At 36.5% G+C, this 14,627-nt stretch overlaps 1 protein-coding gene across 2 annotated transcripts; it reads left to right on the top strand.

Annotated features, from left to right (window-relative positions):
• The first annotated feature begins 303 nt into the window (after positions 1 to 303).
• LOC107811096 (uncharacterized) lies at positions 304 to 12,141 on the top strand. Of its 2 annotated transcripts, none has more exons than XM_016635964.2 (12): positions 304 to 1,891; positions 3,791 to 3,880; positions 3,959 to 4,195; positions 4,406 to 4,627; positions 4,711 to 4,822; positions 5,820 to 5,951; positions 7,603 to 7,661; positions 7,768 to 7,847; positions 7,952 to 8,031; positions 8,142 to 8,182; positions 10,857 to 10,905; positions 11,744 to 12,141. In XM_016635964.2, the coding sequence occupies exons 1-12, from the start codon at positions 473 to 475 to the stop codon at positions 11,746 to 11,748; spliced, it is 2,526 nt and encodes an 841-aa protein (XP_016491450.1). In that variant the 5' UTR covers positions 304 to 472; the 3' UTR covers positions 11,749 to 12,141. The 2 variants fall into 2 exon arrangements, with proteins under 2 accessions (XP_016491450.1, XP_016491449.1); XM_016635963.2 differs by having other exon boundaries at positions 5,820 to 5,966.
• The last annotated feature ends 2,486 nt before the right edge of the window (positions 12,142 to 14,627 follow it).

Here is a 14,627-nt window from a genome sequence, read left to right as displayed (position 1 = left end):
GTAATACCGCGCTATATATATTTGAATTATAGTTATGTTAGTTAAATGCATGGGACTAATTGGTGGGCCCACAAACAGTTATAGTGCAGTATTACACCACGCTATATATAATGTGGTATTACACTGTGCCATACTTTAATAGTAGAAACATCGTTAAAGTATATCGCGATATAATACCGTATTATATATAAAAAAGTATTTTTTAAGAGTAGAAACGTATATTGAATCCAAAAAGTTTGGCATTTAGGTTTCGGACTCTAACTATAATATGGCTAAAAGTGGCTATTTGCCAATTTTTTCCTCAACTTTGGCAGGGAAAGTGAGCCCTTTTACTCACCTCAACTCCCTGGCATTCCTAGCTCCTTTTCGGAATTTCTCCTTCAGGCGCACTTTTTAAGATTTCCAGTTTCCTCTTCAGGCGACCTTTTCGACTTGCAAAAAACAAGTGACTTGTCTTTTCCCCTGCCGCTCAATGCCGCCGAAAGCTGCGTCGGTGCCGCGGTGGCGCCGCAAAACCATAATGACCGCCAGAAAATCCATTCCTAAAGTAACCAAATCCACCGGTTCCCCCACTCCCTCACCATCCACCACCACCGCCGATGCCGCTGACGTCATCACCACTCTCTCCGATGAATTGTCTCCCAACTCTACCAATTCTAAAGGCATCAGTGAGCAATCCCTGATCTCCCAAGTTCCTGAAACAACAAACACGGTTATGAATATTGGGGAAACCACCGCGGAAACCTTGTTGAGCTCGCCGGAGGATAAGAAACTGGAAATTGAAGCTGCTGGAGAGCAGAAAGTAGGAGTTGGTAAGAAAAAAGTGGTGAAAAAGACTGTAAGGATTGTCAAGAAGATTGTTAAGAAAAAAGTCCCCAAATCGAAGAACAAGGAATCAGTCAAAGGTGGGGAAAATAGTGACAGAGAAACTGTTTCGGATTCATTGGTCACCTCTTCAGGCATTATTGAATCAGAAACTGAAATTTTAGAGCCTACTACTGTTGCTACAGTTGGTGAGGTTGGCGACCCAAAAAAAGGCGATCATTATCCAGTAGAAGTTGAGAAAGGTACTATCGTTGCGGCTGAAGATATCTTAGGAAACGATGGAATGAAGGATTGTGAGGTTAGTGTATCTAAACATGAATTAGAGCTTCCCATTTCGGATGCAAAGGGTAATATAGGTTCTCTTGAGACAGGAAACGTAGTTCTTCATTCAGAAAAAGGTAACCTTCGTCCAGTTAAAAAGATTGTCAAGAAGATTGTAAAGAAGAAAGTCCCCAAACTTAAATCTACTGTTAGTCCTCCAGAAACTGAAAATCTGGAGTCTTGTAAGGCTGTATCAGCTAATGGCGAGCTGTCAATGAAATACAATCCACATCCTATGGAAGTTGAGAAAGCTACTAATGTGAGTGCAACCCAAAATACATTAGAGCCTCTAGTTTTGGAATTTAAAGAAACTACTTTTGTCGAGACTGCTGATACAGTTTCTCAAGCTGCACTTCTTGATTCAGAAGCAGGTAATCTTAATGTTTCTACTAGTGACAATTTGGACTCATGTAAGGATCAAAATTTGGTAGAAAACAGTCAGAGCAGGGATGAAACAATGGAAGCTGCAGATACTAGTCTGAGGTTGAACCAAGGAATAGTATTGAGTGGGGAATTGGAGGCATTAGAGCGGAAGAAGAGGCGGAGGACAGAGATTTTCATTGGAGGATTAGACAAGGAGACAAAGGAGGGTGATATTAGGAGAATCTTTGAGGAGGTTGGTGAGGTTGTGGATGTAATAGTGGTGACAAATCGTGAAACAGGGAAGAACAAGGGGTTTGCGTTCGTGCGGTTTGCTTCCGCGGCTGATGCAAAGAAGGCTGTAGAAAGATATTCCAAAGTTGAGGTAATGCGTTTTGGAATTACTATGCGTAGTCTTCTAATTAGAGCAAAAGTTCGTTTAAGTAGTGCGGTTGTGGCTGTTTTGTCTACACATAAAGCTATTAAATCTATATGTGTGACAAGATTCGTATGGATTTTTCGACCAAACTATCAATTTCCTGGATCCTACAAAAGTTTCAAGCTTATTAATTAAACTAATTCTAAATAAATTTGGCTTCTCATAATGTTATGTATATAGCAAAGAAATTTTAAAATGCAAGCATGTGATTTTACTGTCATCCTTTATGAAGAGAGTAGAATATTTTGGTGTTCCCTCTTTCACTCTCATAAACAATTAGCTGTTATGGGTTATCAAAAGAATGATTAGCTGTTATATCCAAACCATTTTACAAAATCAGTTTGATTTTTCCAGAAAGATTAATTATAGAGACTGCCTGCTAACCTTTCAGGTTTCAACTGTTCAGCCTTATCTTCCCATATTTTCAACATTTCTCATTTTGCAATTTGATAACAAAGCTAATTCTCGTGGTTTGAAGTATCCTTTGTCATAAGCCTCAAATGAATAGATAAAAGTGGCTACAATCTAATAGCTAAGTATTTTATATGAGGCGCCTCATACTATCCAACATGATAGGAAAAGTTTTGGATTTTTGTTTTACCGTCAATCATCCCCAAAATTCTTTATGTGTTTGGTAAAAAAAAATAGGTAGCAATTTAGAGGGTGTCTTGCAAAACTAAAATGAATAAGTAAAAATGTCTTATCTCGAACTGTGTAAGCTTTTAGATCAGGATCTTAGCACACCAACTTTAACCTACGAAAACGTTATTTCCAAGCAGCAATAGTTGCCTTTTTTTTCCCTGGAAGGACTTGGAGCGATTTATAGTAATGTCAATATTGGTGGGCCATGCTTGTATATAAAGGGAACTTGTTGAAAACGTCAATAGGGCTCTGATGAATTTGACGATCTTATGATCTATTATATCTATCATGTTGATCTGGATCCTCTGATAAAGATTAACATTAAAACATGGAATATTTAACTTACTTTTCATTGTGGCTAATGGTAGTTATGACTATGGATTTGCTTTTAGTTTGATCGATTCACAATGCAAGCACATGACTTTTATTCTTAGCTGCATGCTGTTGTTTTCTTTTGGCAGAGTACGATGGTCAGATTTTTGTCATATCATACATCCACCTAATGTTACTACCAGTCAGAAATAGCAGTATAGCACCAATGATTTCTATAATATTCAGTATAATGCTTTAAATAATGTCAATTTGGGAGTTCATTCTCTGTTCTTTCTATGCGATCGCCGATCGTACCAGTTATGCTATACTGGCTTGATCTTTTCAAACATTTCTTATTTTGTTCTCTTTAGAGTGCGATGGTATGATATAAGTCTATCTACAGGAATCTAGATGATTTAAGATTTATATGCTGGAAGCTTATCTATATTTATCCCAAAAAATAGATTGCTGGAAGCTTATCTAGTAAATTTGTGTACCCTAATACAGGTTAGAGATAGGTGCTACATTTTGGAAAGTGGTTCAGTTAAAACTTATTTTTGGATACCAAGCTTTATATGGATATTGGTTACAGATACCTTTTTTCTGGTTGATAAGTAGACGTGGCTACCAATTCTTAAGATTTGCTTTGTGTAATTGTACTAGTCATAAGTACTATGGTTTGAGGTAAAATCATACTGTCTGGATGTCGATTCTTGTGATTCTTGGTTCATGCAATTTTCAGTTTCCACCCAAAATTACGGCATAGAGAATAATATCTTTTAGCTAAGTTTACTTGTGCTGTCCTGTTGAGAAGATAATTGCAGTTTCTGCACTTAGGCCTAAGCTGTTGTGTGCAATGGACTAACATATTTGTTTGATCTTGAAACCTAGATATCTGGAAAGCAATGTAGTGTATCCCTTGTTGAGGGTAATGACACAATATACCTAGGCAATATTGACAGGAAATGGAAGACTGAAGACGTAAGCTCTACTGTTCGCTGCTGATCTTTGTAATTCCTCTGGGTTAAAGTGACTTCTAAAGAGTTTATCTCTTGACAGGTAATTGATCTACTGAAGAAGGCTGGAATTGAAAATATCGATAAGGTTACAGTTATGGCTAATCCTAATAACATTGAGCAGAATCGAGGGTTTGCATTTGTTGAACTTGAAACAAATAAAGAAGCTAAGATTGCTTTCAATAAGCTCCAGAAGAAGGATGTTTTTGGGAAAAACATGAATGTAAAAGTTGCATGGGCGCAGCCTTTAGTTGAGCCAAATGAAGAAGAAATGCTAAAGGTCAGTTTGGAAACGTTTGGAATTAATATATTGATGCTTATCAACTTGTTTACCTGAAATAAATGCCAAGTGGTGCCAGAGAGAAGCCTCAATTTGTTCTATTTTGTTCTTTATCTTTTCCTTTCATAGCAGATTAACTATCTCTATCTAAAATGTACTTTTTAAATTTGATTAAAATACTTAGATTGAAAGTGTTTTGCTTTTGTCAAGGTTAAATCAGTTTATGCTGAATATTTACCTTCCACATGGAATGAAGAGAAAGTGCGGGACTACTTTGTCAAATTTGGTGAAATTGAGAGTGTTGTTCTTGCAAAAGATCTTGCTTCCTCAAGAAGAAAAGATTTTGCCTTCGTCAATTATATAAGCCGTGAGTCTGCTCTAGCGTGCATTGAGGCATTCAGTCACGAACCAGTCAACGAAAGTGGATCCAAGGTTTCAGCATTAGAGTAATCAGCTGCTAAGTTATTGAGAAAATTGCTTTGCTCATGATTATTTTAATGTTGATTAAATTTTAGGTAAACTTGAAGGTATCTCTTGCCAAACCCGTCCCTAAGAACAAGCAAACTAAACGTGCAACTGTTCCTACTAAAAGGGAACCTCGTGAGGTGAAGATAATACAGGACCCATGTGAGTGTCTTGAAACCCTTATATTTATCAATCTGATGACAGTTTGATGTGATTATCTGTGTGCTTTTTGCCTTAAAACCTTGATGACCCTTATTTCTGTAAAGAATATAGATCAAAGAGATCTTTGGGGAATGAATTGCTTGATTATCCTCTCAAGTATGTTGGAATTTCGATGATGTACAAGCCAGATAAGGAACATACCTTGCTCATTCTCCCACCTAAAATAATTACTGGCATTCTAAACCTTTTCATATGTACAAGTTGCATATTTTTTATATAAGTAAAGATCATATTCTTCATAATAACAACACTAAGATTGTGCAGAAATATGTATATAGCAAAAACTTAGTTCGCTCTACAATCACAGGGGACCAAAATGATATGACTCTCTTTTCATTTTAGGACGCTCCAAAATGTTTGACACCATTACATTTCTCTACAACTTTCACAACTTTTAAGATTCGAAATTCATTTAAATATTCACACTTTAACTTTAATATGATGTTTGCCTCTTTTCAACCACTACTTCAATTTTCTCTTCCATTCACTAATATATTATAAAAGTCCAATCGGCATCTTACTTAAAATCCATGTGCACTCAGACACACCATCACGTAAAATGAAACAGAGAATATGTTTAACATTGTGAAGAAATGAACTAACTCAAACCCAAAAGTTAGCTCATAAGTTGAATTAGGCACAATGTTCATTTCTTGACATGATATTAGAGCTAGACCCACCGATCCCTGATGTTGTGTTTCTCAATGTTGGGACATGTTGTGCGGGTAAAGGAGGGGTGTGTTAAGTCCCACATTAGTTGAGGAAATGGGTTGTGATCTCCTCATACGAATATTGGCAATACTCACCTCATGAGCTAGTTTTTGGGTTGAGTTAGGCCCAATGTACACTTCACAAAATCTATGGAGTTAAACAATTGCACTTGATAGCAGCAGTGAGTTCTTGTCTCTAATGATTAATTTCTTTCTTGCGGTTATAGCTATCTCGAAGAGGAATGAACCCAACAAAAAGGTAAATTACATGAGAAGATATACTGAGGATCATAGAGTCAATAGAGGATCTTCTGCAACCAATGAACTTCTGCACCTCTTGAGACAACAAGCGCCAGCTGGTCAGATCCATTCAGGTTTAATACTTTACTTTTCAATTCTACAATATTTTCTTTTCCTCACGTCATTAGACACAATTGGTTGACTTAGCTTTCCATTTCAAATGTTCTGCTTGTGTAATGCACTTGTTTTTCTATAATATCCTCCCAAAACTCATTGGCATTTTGATAATTAAGTAGATAGTTACTTAGAGTAGAATGGCGTGTTAGGGTAGCACAATGCCTATGTGAATAGAACTTAATGCAGATGCACTTTGTGTTGTTTATTCCGTTTTATTCAACTCCTTATGTTTAATATGGTCCGAAGGGCATGAAATGCGGAATGTCATCTGCAAGGGACCATGTTGTACCTTAGTGCAACTGCCAAGACATCTAATGCACCAGGTTTTGCTCCTAAATAGAGGCCCCTAAGGGAAATAGCATAACTTTTTTTGTCTCTGCTGGAATTTGAGTGCTGATATCTCATGGTTTCACTCACTTACCATTAGGCTGCACCCTTGGGTGTTAAAAGGAAGACTTTGGAGCCCTGTTTTATTTTTCAAAGAAAAAATTAAAGCAAGAAAGAAAGAAAGCAGGATGTTGGAAGTACCATCTAGTGCCTAGTAGAGGGACGTAGCCATTTGAATCCGTGTTTGTGAGAGGATGCACGAGACAAGATTGGTGCCTTGTCAGGCTTTAGGGATGGTCTGCAGAGATTTTATCACCTGAAATTAAAATAGTCTAGCTGCTGCCTTTGCACCAGATCAAATGAAGCAAGTAGCACGATAATGTCTGATGGGAGAGTTTAGCTTCCATCATGATTGCCATGAGGAACGAGCTGGAGAAAGCAAGGAAAGAGGGGGGGGGAGTGTAGTCAATGTAAGTGAACTCCTAAGAACCGGAAATGATGAATGATGTAAACAAAATGTTAACTGATAGTATTAGGTAGAAAATGGCAATCGTGATTGCACTTCTAATGCTTGTATTGGTAACAAAGTGTCCTTTTATCTCGGTCTTTTATTGGTGCTGGGATTAGATTCCATTCATCTGTGTTTTTTTTCTTTTGAAAAGGTAAATAACATGTATATTCAAAATAATAGAAAGCTTAGAGCCAAACCTGGTGCTTGGACAGTCTTAATCTTCTCGATCCGGACAATTGGCTGGACTGGTCTTCCTATGCTAATCTCATAGCACAATGCCCTCTGCAATTATTGGTACTTTTTTTCCCCTATTAAAGGAAAAATATAATTCTTGTGTTGAGTATGCTTGAGACAAACAGAAAGACGAATGGATGAGGGTGAAGGAGAATCTAGATAAATATTAAGTAACAAGATGGAGAATTTAGACACGTGAGCATGCTCCAGTGTGGCAAGAGCAGTCCACTTTCAACCTAGAGGTTGGGAGTTCGAGTATCAAACTATGAAAAGATTGTTGCAGTCATGGGTAGGGGAGTTTGGGCGTACTGTTACCTTGTAAAGGAAAAAAAAAAGATAGAGGATGTATTTATCTTTTTATAATTCTGTTCTTTTCATCTTTTAGAGGATGTGTTTTATGTTTAATGTTTATTGATTGCAAATATTCCCAGCTGTAGTAAGTTGCAAATTGATTGCAAACATTCCCCCTTTTCCTGTTGAATATAATTGATGTTTGTCTTTTATTGTCCTTGTCCGAGAAGGCTCAGGCATTGACCATCGGTATTTGTTATCTCGAAGCAAGCGGCCACTTTCAGCTGTAGTAAGTTGCAAATTGGTTGCATTTATACTGCTTTTTCATTTTATGTTCCTAGCTTCTTGTCTACACCTAGACTTATCCTTGAGGCACCCTCTTTCTGCCTATGCAGGTAGATAATCCACATCGTATGGATTCCGTTGGAGTTTCTCGATTGCGGTTAGAAAGCTCTTTTCCAACTGCAAGCCAAAGGTTCATATCATTATCTTTGCTAGTGGACGTCTTTTTAAACTAGGATAGTGTCTTGGAGATACTTTACCTCAGTAATTTATGACTTTGTGCTTTCTTTCATTCAGTATGTTATCACATAGCCGTGGACCCCTTGCTACACCATCTTTTGCCTATTATCGCCAGCTAGGCAGTGGCCAGTCACCAGGTGGGTTAATACTGCAATTACCTGGTTCTTGACATAATTTTTGACTCAATAGTTTTTGCTCTTTGAGTATGTCTTAGTGTTTAAGTTGTCTCCTTAATGTGTCTTGGCAGGTTCAGTTTATGGAGTCGGAAGCTTTCCGAGTTCTTTTCAGGTATAGAGATTAATGATCTGTGGTGTTTGTTACTGTTCACAGTTTTGCATGGCAAGCTTTCAGTTGTTCATTGGAATTCCCAAGCTATTTCCCATTCCATTTCTATTATATAGTATATACACGTGGCACTCTTACAAACTTGTGCTTACCGCCCTCCACAAAGATTCTATACCAGTAGAATACACAAGGATTCTCCACCCATTATTGTCTCTATTATAGAGATGAGATGTCGAAAGATAGAGATAGAATCGAGACAGATCTTCTTTCTTCTATCTCTCTTGAGGCATTCATCATCTTGAGCACCCGATTTGAACTGAACCTCGTTCTATTGAGATTTTATCCTTCTACTGATCCTTGGTCTAATTGGGCCTTTCTCTATAGTTCGAATCAAATAGCGCTCCAATTTTTGCTAATTGTTGTATATTGCATATTTTTCAATTTAATGGCCTGCAAACTGCACCTTTTTTTAAAGATTTGTTGCTTGATTCTGCATGTGGATAGTAGTATACCTCTCTGTTGCGAAAGCAAATCTTTTGTAGAATACATGCAATTTTGGGGGATGCATCTTCTTTTTTTTTTTTTGATGAAGTAAGGAGAATTCATTAAAAGCATCCAGCGGATGCAAGCAAAAGATTACAATTAAGAGAGATGATGTCTGCTCGTATACACAAAAAACCTATTCTATCACTAAGGAGCAGACACAATCAAAAAATTGAACAGAACTAGTTACAGGTGCCTGATTTAACCAACTAAACAAATTCAATAAGCATTTTGCTTTGACTACATGGATCGGAGTTGAGATCCCATCAAAACATCTACGGTTCCTTTCATTCCAGATGCACCAAAAGATAGCAGCAGGTACCATTACCCAAATATTTTTGATGGATTTACCAACTCTCCATGAACACCAACATTCATATGCTTCCTTGATGCTGTTAGGCTTGACTCAGGCTAGTCCAAAAATAGAGAGGAACATGTTCCAAATATCACATGCTAAAGGACAATGCAAAAAGAGATGTCTAACACTTTCAGAATCCAAATTGCACATGTAGCACCTATTCACCATTGGTATACTCCTTCTGCTGAGGTTGTCTTGAGTGAGGCATGCTTCATTTAAGGCAACCCAACTGAAACAAATCACTTTACGAGGCAGTTTTGTTCCCCAAATTAGTTTCCATGGCCAATTGTTTATCAGATCATTGTTGGAGCATAGGTGTGCATATACTTTCTTCACTGTAAATTTCCCGTCCCCCCATTCCAGTTTGTCCTTCAGCTGGGGTTTGACAGCAATCTGTGCTAGTTTGGCCAGCAATTCCATTAGGTCGTTTATCTCCCAATCTTGAAAATGTCTCCTGAATTGAGGGTCCCAAGAGCTGTTCTGCCAACATTGTTCTACAGTGGATTCTTGATCTACTGCCAGTAGGTACAAATTTGGAAATTCATCTTTTAATGCCATTGTTCCCAGCCACTTGTCTTTCCAAAACTTGATGAGTGTTCCACTTCCTAACTTGAGTTTTGAGTTAAGTTGGAACTCGTCCCATAAACTGGATATGTGTTTCCATAGGCCTGTACCATGAGGTGATCTGCTATGTCTTGTGCACCAGTTGTTCCTCACACCATGTTTAGCATTAATCACTGATTTCCACAAACCAGGGTCCTCCAAATTATACCTCCAATGCCATTTTATTAGCATACTCTTATTATGTAATGCCAAATCTTTAACACCCAATCCTCCATGCTCCTTTTGGTAAAATAACCTTTGGCCATTTAACCAAATGAAATTTGTGGCTTTGACTGTTGCCTTCCCATAAGAAGTTTCTTCTAATTTGATCTAGCCTCTTCTTCACTTTAACTGGAATTGGGAATAATGACATGAAGTAAGTAGGAATACTATCCAACACACTATTAATAAGCGTTAATCTACCCCCCATAGAGAGGTACTGCATTTTCCTGGAGGCCAATCTTTTCTCAAACTTCTCAATAACCCCACTCCAGATTCATTGTGATTTGTATGATGCTCCCAATGGTAGGCCTAGATATGTAGTGGGGAAGGATCCCACACTACAACACATTATATCAGATAGCTCCTCCAGACCAGGAACATCATTGACAGGAAAAATTGTGCTTTTTGACATGTTCCTTTATAAACCTGATATGGCTTCAAAAATCATAAGTGTGAGATTCAGGTACATTACTTGTGATCTCTCAGCCCCCTTCTTTTTATGAAAGTATGAACAGTAGGCCATATTTAAGCTCTCCAGAAAAGGAAAAAGAAAGAAATGGCATGTAAATGGACGTTCCAAACCTTGTAACTCCATTTTGTTCAATGTCCAAAGGTGTTGATGATACCTGTTGAATCTTGCCTGTGTCTAAAGAAGTTCAAAATATCTTGATTCTATTTTGGGAAGGATGAAAAGCTCTAGCCATTGAGCTCTGTTGCTAAAGAACAAAAGTTTCTAAATGTAATTGATAAAGTATACCTTTGTGTACATTCTTATCAAATTGTTTTAATCAAGACCTTCCAGCCTTGTTCTTTTTCTGCTATCTAAGTTATATTTATAGACATTTCTCTTTCTTTTCAACATTAAAGCAAGATCGAAATGTTAGAAACTGACATTTTCTGAGCTGTAGCTCAGAATAGAGTTTCTTATTGTTGTTTCTGTTTGGCTTGCAGTCTCAGGAGCGCGGTCCTTATGGTGGACATAGTAACATATATCGTAGATGTGAGTAAACTTCTTCTGGTATCTTATTGGCTTTTAGAATGCTTTTTCAAATTAGCTTGGCTGATTGCGTCTTTTTAGCTTGATTTATGCTTTGAAACCCTTCCTTCTCTCCTTGCTAGTGATCTTGCAAATGAGGTGTTCCTAGTACTCAGATGCTGGGTCCTGATTAATGTAGTCATAAGCAAAGGGTCTCAAATGTTGGTTTCTTTTCCTTTAGTTTGGTTGGTTGGGTGGTTACATTTGAGTGTGTCCAAATGAACCTTTTCTTGCATCTGATCTGAACCCACAATGTCACATGGTGATGCCTATAAGACTATCTTGATTCACTATTTGTCGAAATCTTAAACATATTTTTTTTGCTGGGGGAGAGTTGGCGGGGGGGGGGGGGGTCAGCAGTTTATTGCTCTAGCTTTCATCCGTCATTTTGAAAATTATTTGAAGATTAAGAGTTCTCGATGGTCATCTTAGTTTTCTGTGCACGTTGTATTAGTTTCATACTACCGTACCTACAGCATTTGGTATAGCTTCTTTTTGGACCTTTGTAACAGTGTCAGATTCTTTTTTGCCCAATTTTTGGTTGAGTCCCTTGTTAGTCGTTTAGTAGTTCCCTCTTAAAAACATGTTGGCTTTTTTTTTTTATTATAAATTTAATCATTGCTTCAGATTTTTGCATTTCTATTCCAACATTAGATTAGTAATCGACAGAGGAACTGAAATTTAACCATAAGCTGCCGTGAAGTATCTGCAAACTGTATGTTGACTAGTATTCTCATTTGATCTTATTGCAACATTTTATGTTCTCCTTGATCTTATTGTTATTCTTCATTGGTTTCTACAGATTGAAGGAGCGATTTTGGAAATGCGGCTGACCTGAATGTTTCTAGCAAGACATGTTATACGCTGACAAATTTGAAATCCAATTTGGGAGTTTTGATATGTAAAGCTAACACATCGATGATCTTGTTAAATTATATGCAAGCTCATACTAATGTTTTCTAGTTGAGTAATGTTCAGGGGTTTTTGCCATTTCATATGTGGCTAAGACCCTCCTTTCCCCCTCCCCTCGGCCCCTTCCTGTAGTCTGTGCAAATTTTGGCCATTTGTATCTTCAGTAAGTATTGACGGAGTTTGGTTGATTCCAAGGCTGCATACTGCATAGGATCCGTTTTGCAGTTCATCAATGTGGTGAAATTCTGTCATCAGTCAAACTTTATCAAATGCCATGAATTTTTTAAACAATAAGTCTAATAGTATTAATAATTCATTCAGTTAAATTTAACTAGTTTGGACTGAGGCGTAGTGAATTTATTGCATGACCCTTAAATATCCTTTAAGAAGGTGGGGTGCGACAAGATTCAGGCAGAAAATAGTTATTGGAAAGTGTTGTTAGGTTGAGTAATTAACCATGAAAATAAGCATTATTTCGCATTAAAATGCATCATTTCAATCGCTCTATTTCCCTCATTGTATCACTAGCGATCTACGACTTTGGACAGACCTAAACGGATTTTCTTTAATAGGGTTCAGGGGAAGGAAAAACGGAGAGAGGGGGGGTGGGGTTACAAGGTGGGGAATCAAACTATCATCAACAAGGTGAAAATTCGGATAGTCAACCAACTGAGCTACTAAGATTATCCAACCTCGACGGAGAACTTGTCAATTTTGTTTAGGAATTTTTTCATTCCTATACACTATTGGAAACTTTATTACCCTAAATATTCATGTTTAGTAAATTACCCTACCTACACAAGTTTTGTTTATAAAATATATATATTCCGCCTTAAAAGGCTCCCAATCCATTATTAGTGCCTTCAATTAAGGGATTTAGTTACACCTTTTTCCTTTTTTTTTCTCCTCTCTCCCTTATTCTCTCCGGATTCTGTCTTTCTCATTCATTTTCTCGAATTCCTACAATACAACCCTCCAGACCATGCTCTTCTTTTTATAGGAAACTGATGAATATGAAACAAATTCTTACAGTCCTCTAGATTACTGGACGACAAATTAGTTTTGCACTTCAATCTTATCCTCCAATGTCAAAAGATCTGCTAGGATATCATTCAAAGTGGAAACTTTAATTCTTTTATAGATGTGATAGTTCTATGTACATTATTCATGATATCTGGAAACTATAATTATTTTACTCATTTCTGACTGTGGTTTTTTTCAATTTCTACTCGCATTCTTTTTTCTATTTACAGACACTAGTATAATTAAGTTTGGTTAAAGTAGTTAAATGCAGGTAAAAAGGAAGACAAATGCAACAATATGTTTTTTGTATATTTTATATCTAATTTATACGTAGTAAAAATAAATTTCATATAACTAATTATATATTATACAACTTATCTATAACTTTCACACGTTATTTCTACCCAGTTAAATACAACTACAATAACATACAACTTAAGTACAAATTTTATACAATATGTCTTTTGTATATTTTGTATCTAAATTTATACATAGTAAAATAAAATTTCATACAACTAATTATATGTTATACAACTTATCTACAATTTTCATAACATTATTTCTACTCAGTTATATACAACTACAATATCATACAACTTAAATATAATTTTTATACAATGTTGTTCAACTTTCATACAATAGTTAAATAAATAAAAGAAAAATATATAAACAACAGAATACAATTGTGTTATAATTTTAATACAATTTCTGCATCTATGTCATGTCTTCTTCTTCTTCTTCTTCTTCTTCGAGTTTCAATCTGAAATTCAGCCAAAACCAAGTCTAATCTTCACCAAAACCCCTCAAAATTGAGATATAAACTCCAAATCATATTCCTAATTATTTGCAACAACGCACAATCCAAACAAATAATGATTTTTGAAAACCCAAATTCGAATTCGAAGCTTCAAAACTTTTTAATGTCTGTCAATGGTGGAATTGCTGCTCTCTTTTCCTTTGCTTTACATTACTAAAATTTGGGATTGAGAGATAGAGAGAGACGTAGAGAGAATTATCAATTCTTTGCAACAACATCCAATCCAAACAGACAGTATTTTTTGAAAACCCAAATTCGAATTCAAAGCTTCAAAGCTTGTTAATGGTTGTCAATGGTGGAAGTGTTGTATCTTGGTCCATGATATGGAAGGTGGTCTCCAGCGTCACTCCGCCAGCGAGGACGGGGAGGGTGATCTCGCCCGAAGTCCGTTCAACTGCATTGTTAAAACCCGTTAGTGTGATGTAGCGTGGCATAAATGGTAATTGTGTATATAAAATATAATTATAATAAAACTTGAATAGAAATGGTAATATAGTTTTATATAGTGAATAAGAATATAAAAATTCATTTTGTTTATGTCTTAAATTCACTAGACAGCTTCTACAAAATAAATATAGTTCAACCTAATTAAAGTCCCCAATTATGGGATTACATTGGGTCGTTGTTATTGTAACCTAATTAAAGTAACTGGACGTGGATTCACTTAGCTTTATCAAATAGCGTCATAAAAAAAGGTGATGAGTATTTATTTCAGCGGTTAATAACGTTGATTGAGTTCTAGTCTATTGTTGCATGGCAAAAGACGTAGTATTACAGGGAATAGTAACATTAGCATTGTATAATACTAAATGGGATAGCACGGGCGCATGCCCGATATAATTTTTTGTTAGTTGCGCAGCTACAATATTGCTACAATTCAAAATATTTTTTGTTCGAGAAATTAAAGTTTCATAGTATTTACATACATTTTGGA

The sequence above is a fragment of the Nicotiana tabacum genome, chromosome 5, assembly GCF_000715075.1.
Source record: "Nicotiana tabacum cultivar K326 chromosome 5, ASM71507v2, whole genome shotgun sequence".
In the NCBI taxonomy this organism is placed as follows: Eukaryota; Viridiplantae; Streptophyta; class Magnoliopsida; order Solanales; family Solanaceae; genus Nicotiana; species Nicotiana tabacum.
The sequence above is the reverse complement of the archived record's forward strand: the minus strand, read 5'-3'. Positions and strand labels throughout refer to the sequence as shown.

Bases quoted from the DNA above. Each gene is read 5' to 3' on its own strand.
- LOC107811096 (XM_016635963.2), top strand. From the start codon at position 473: ATGCCGCCGAAAGCTGCGTCGGTGCCGCGGTGGCGCCGCAAAACCATA. The intron at 1,892-3,790 runs GTAATGCGTTTT...CTTGAAACCTAG, and splicing joins AAAGATATTCCAAAGTTGAG to ATATCTGGAAAGCAATGTAG. The intron at 5,967-7,602 runs GTTTAATACTTT...TTGTCCGAGAAG, and splicing joins AGCTGGTCAGATCCATTCAG to GCTCAGGCATTGACCATCGG.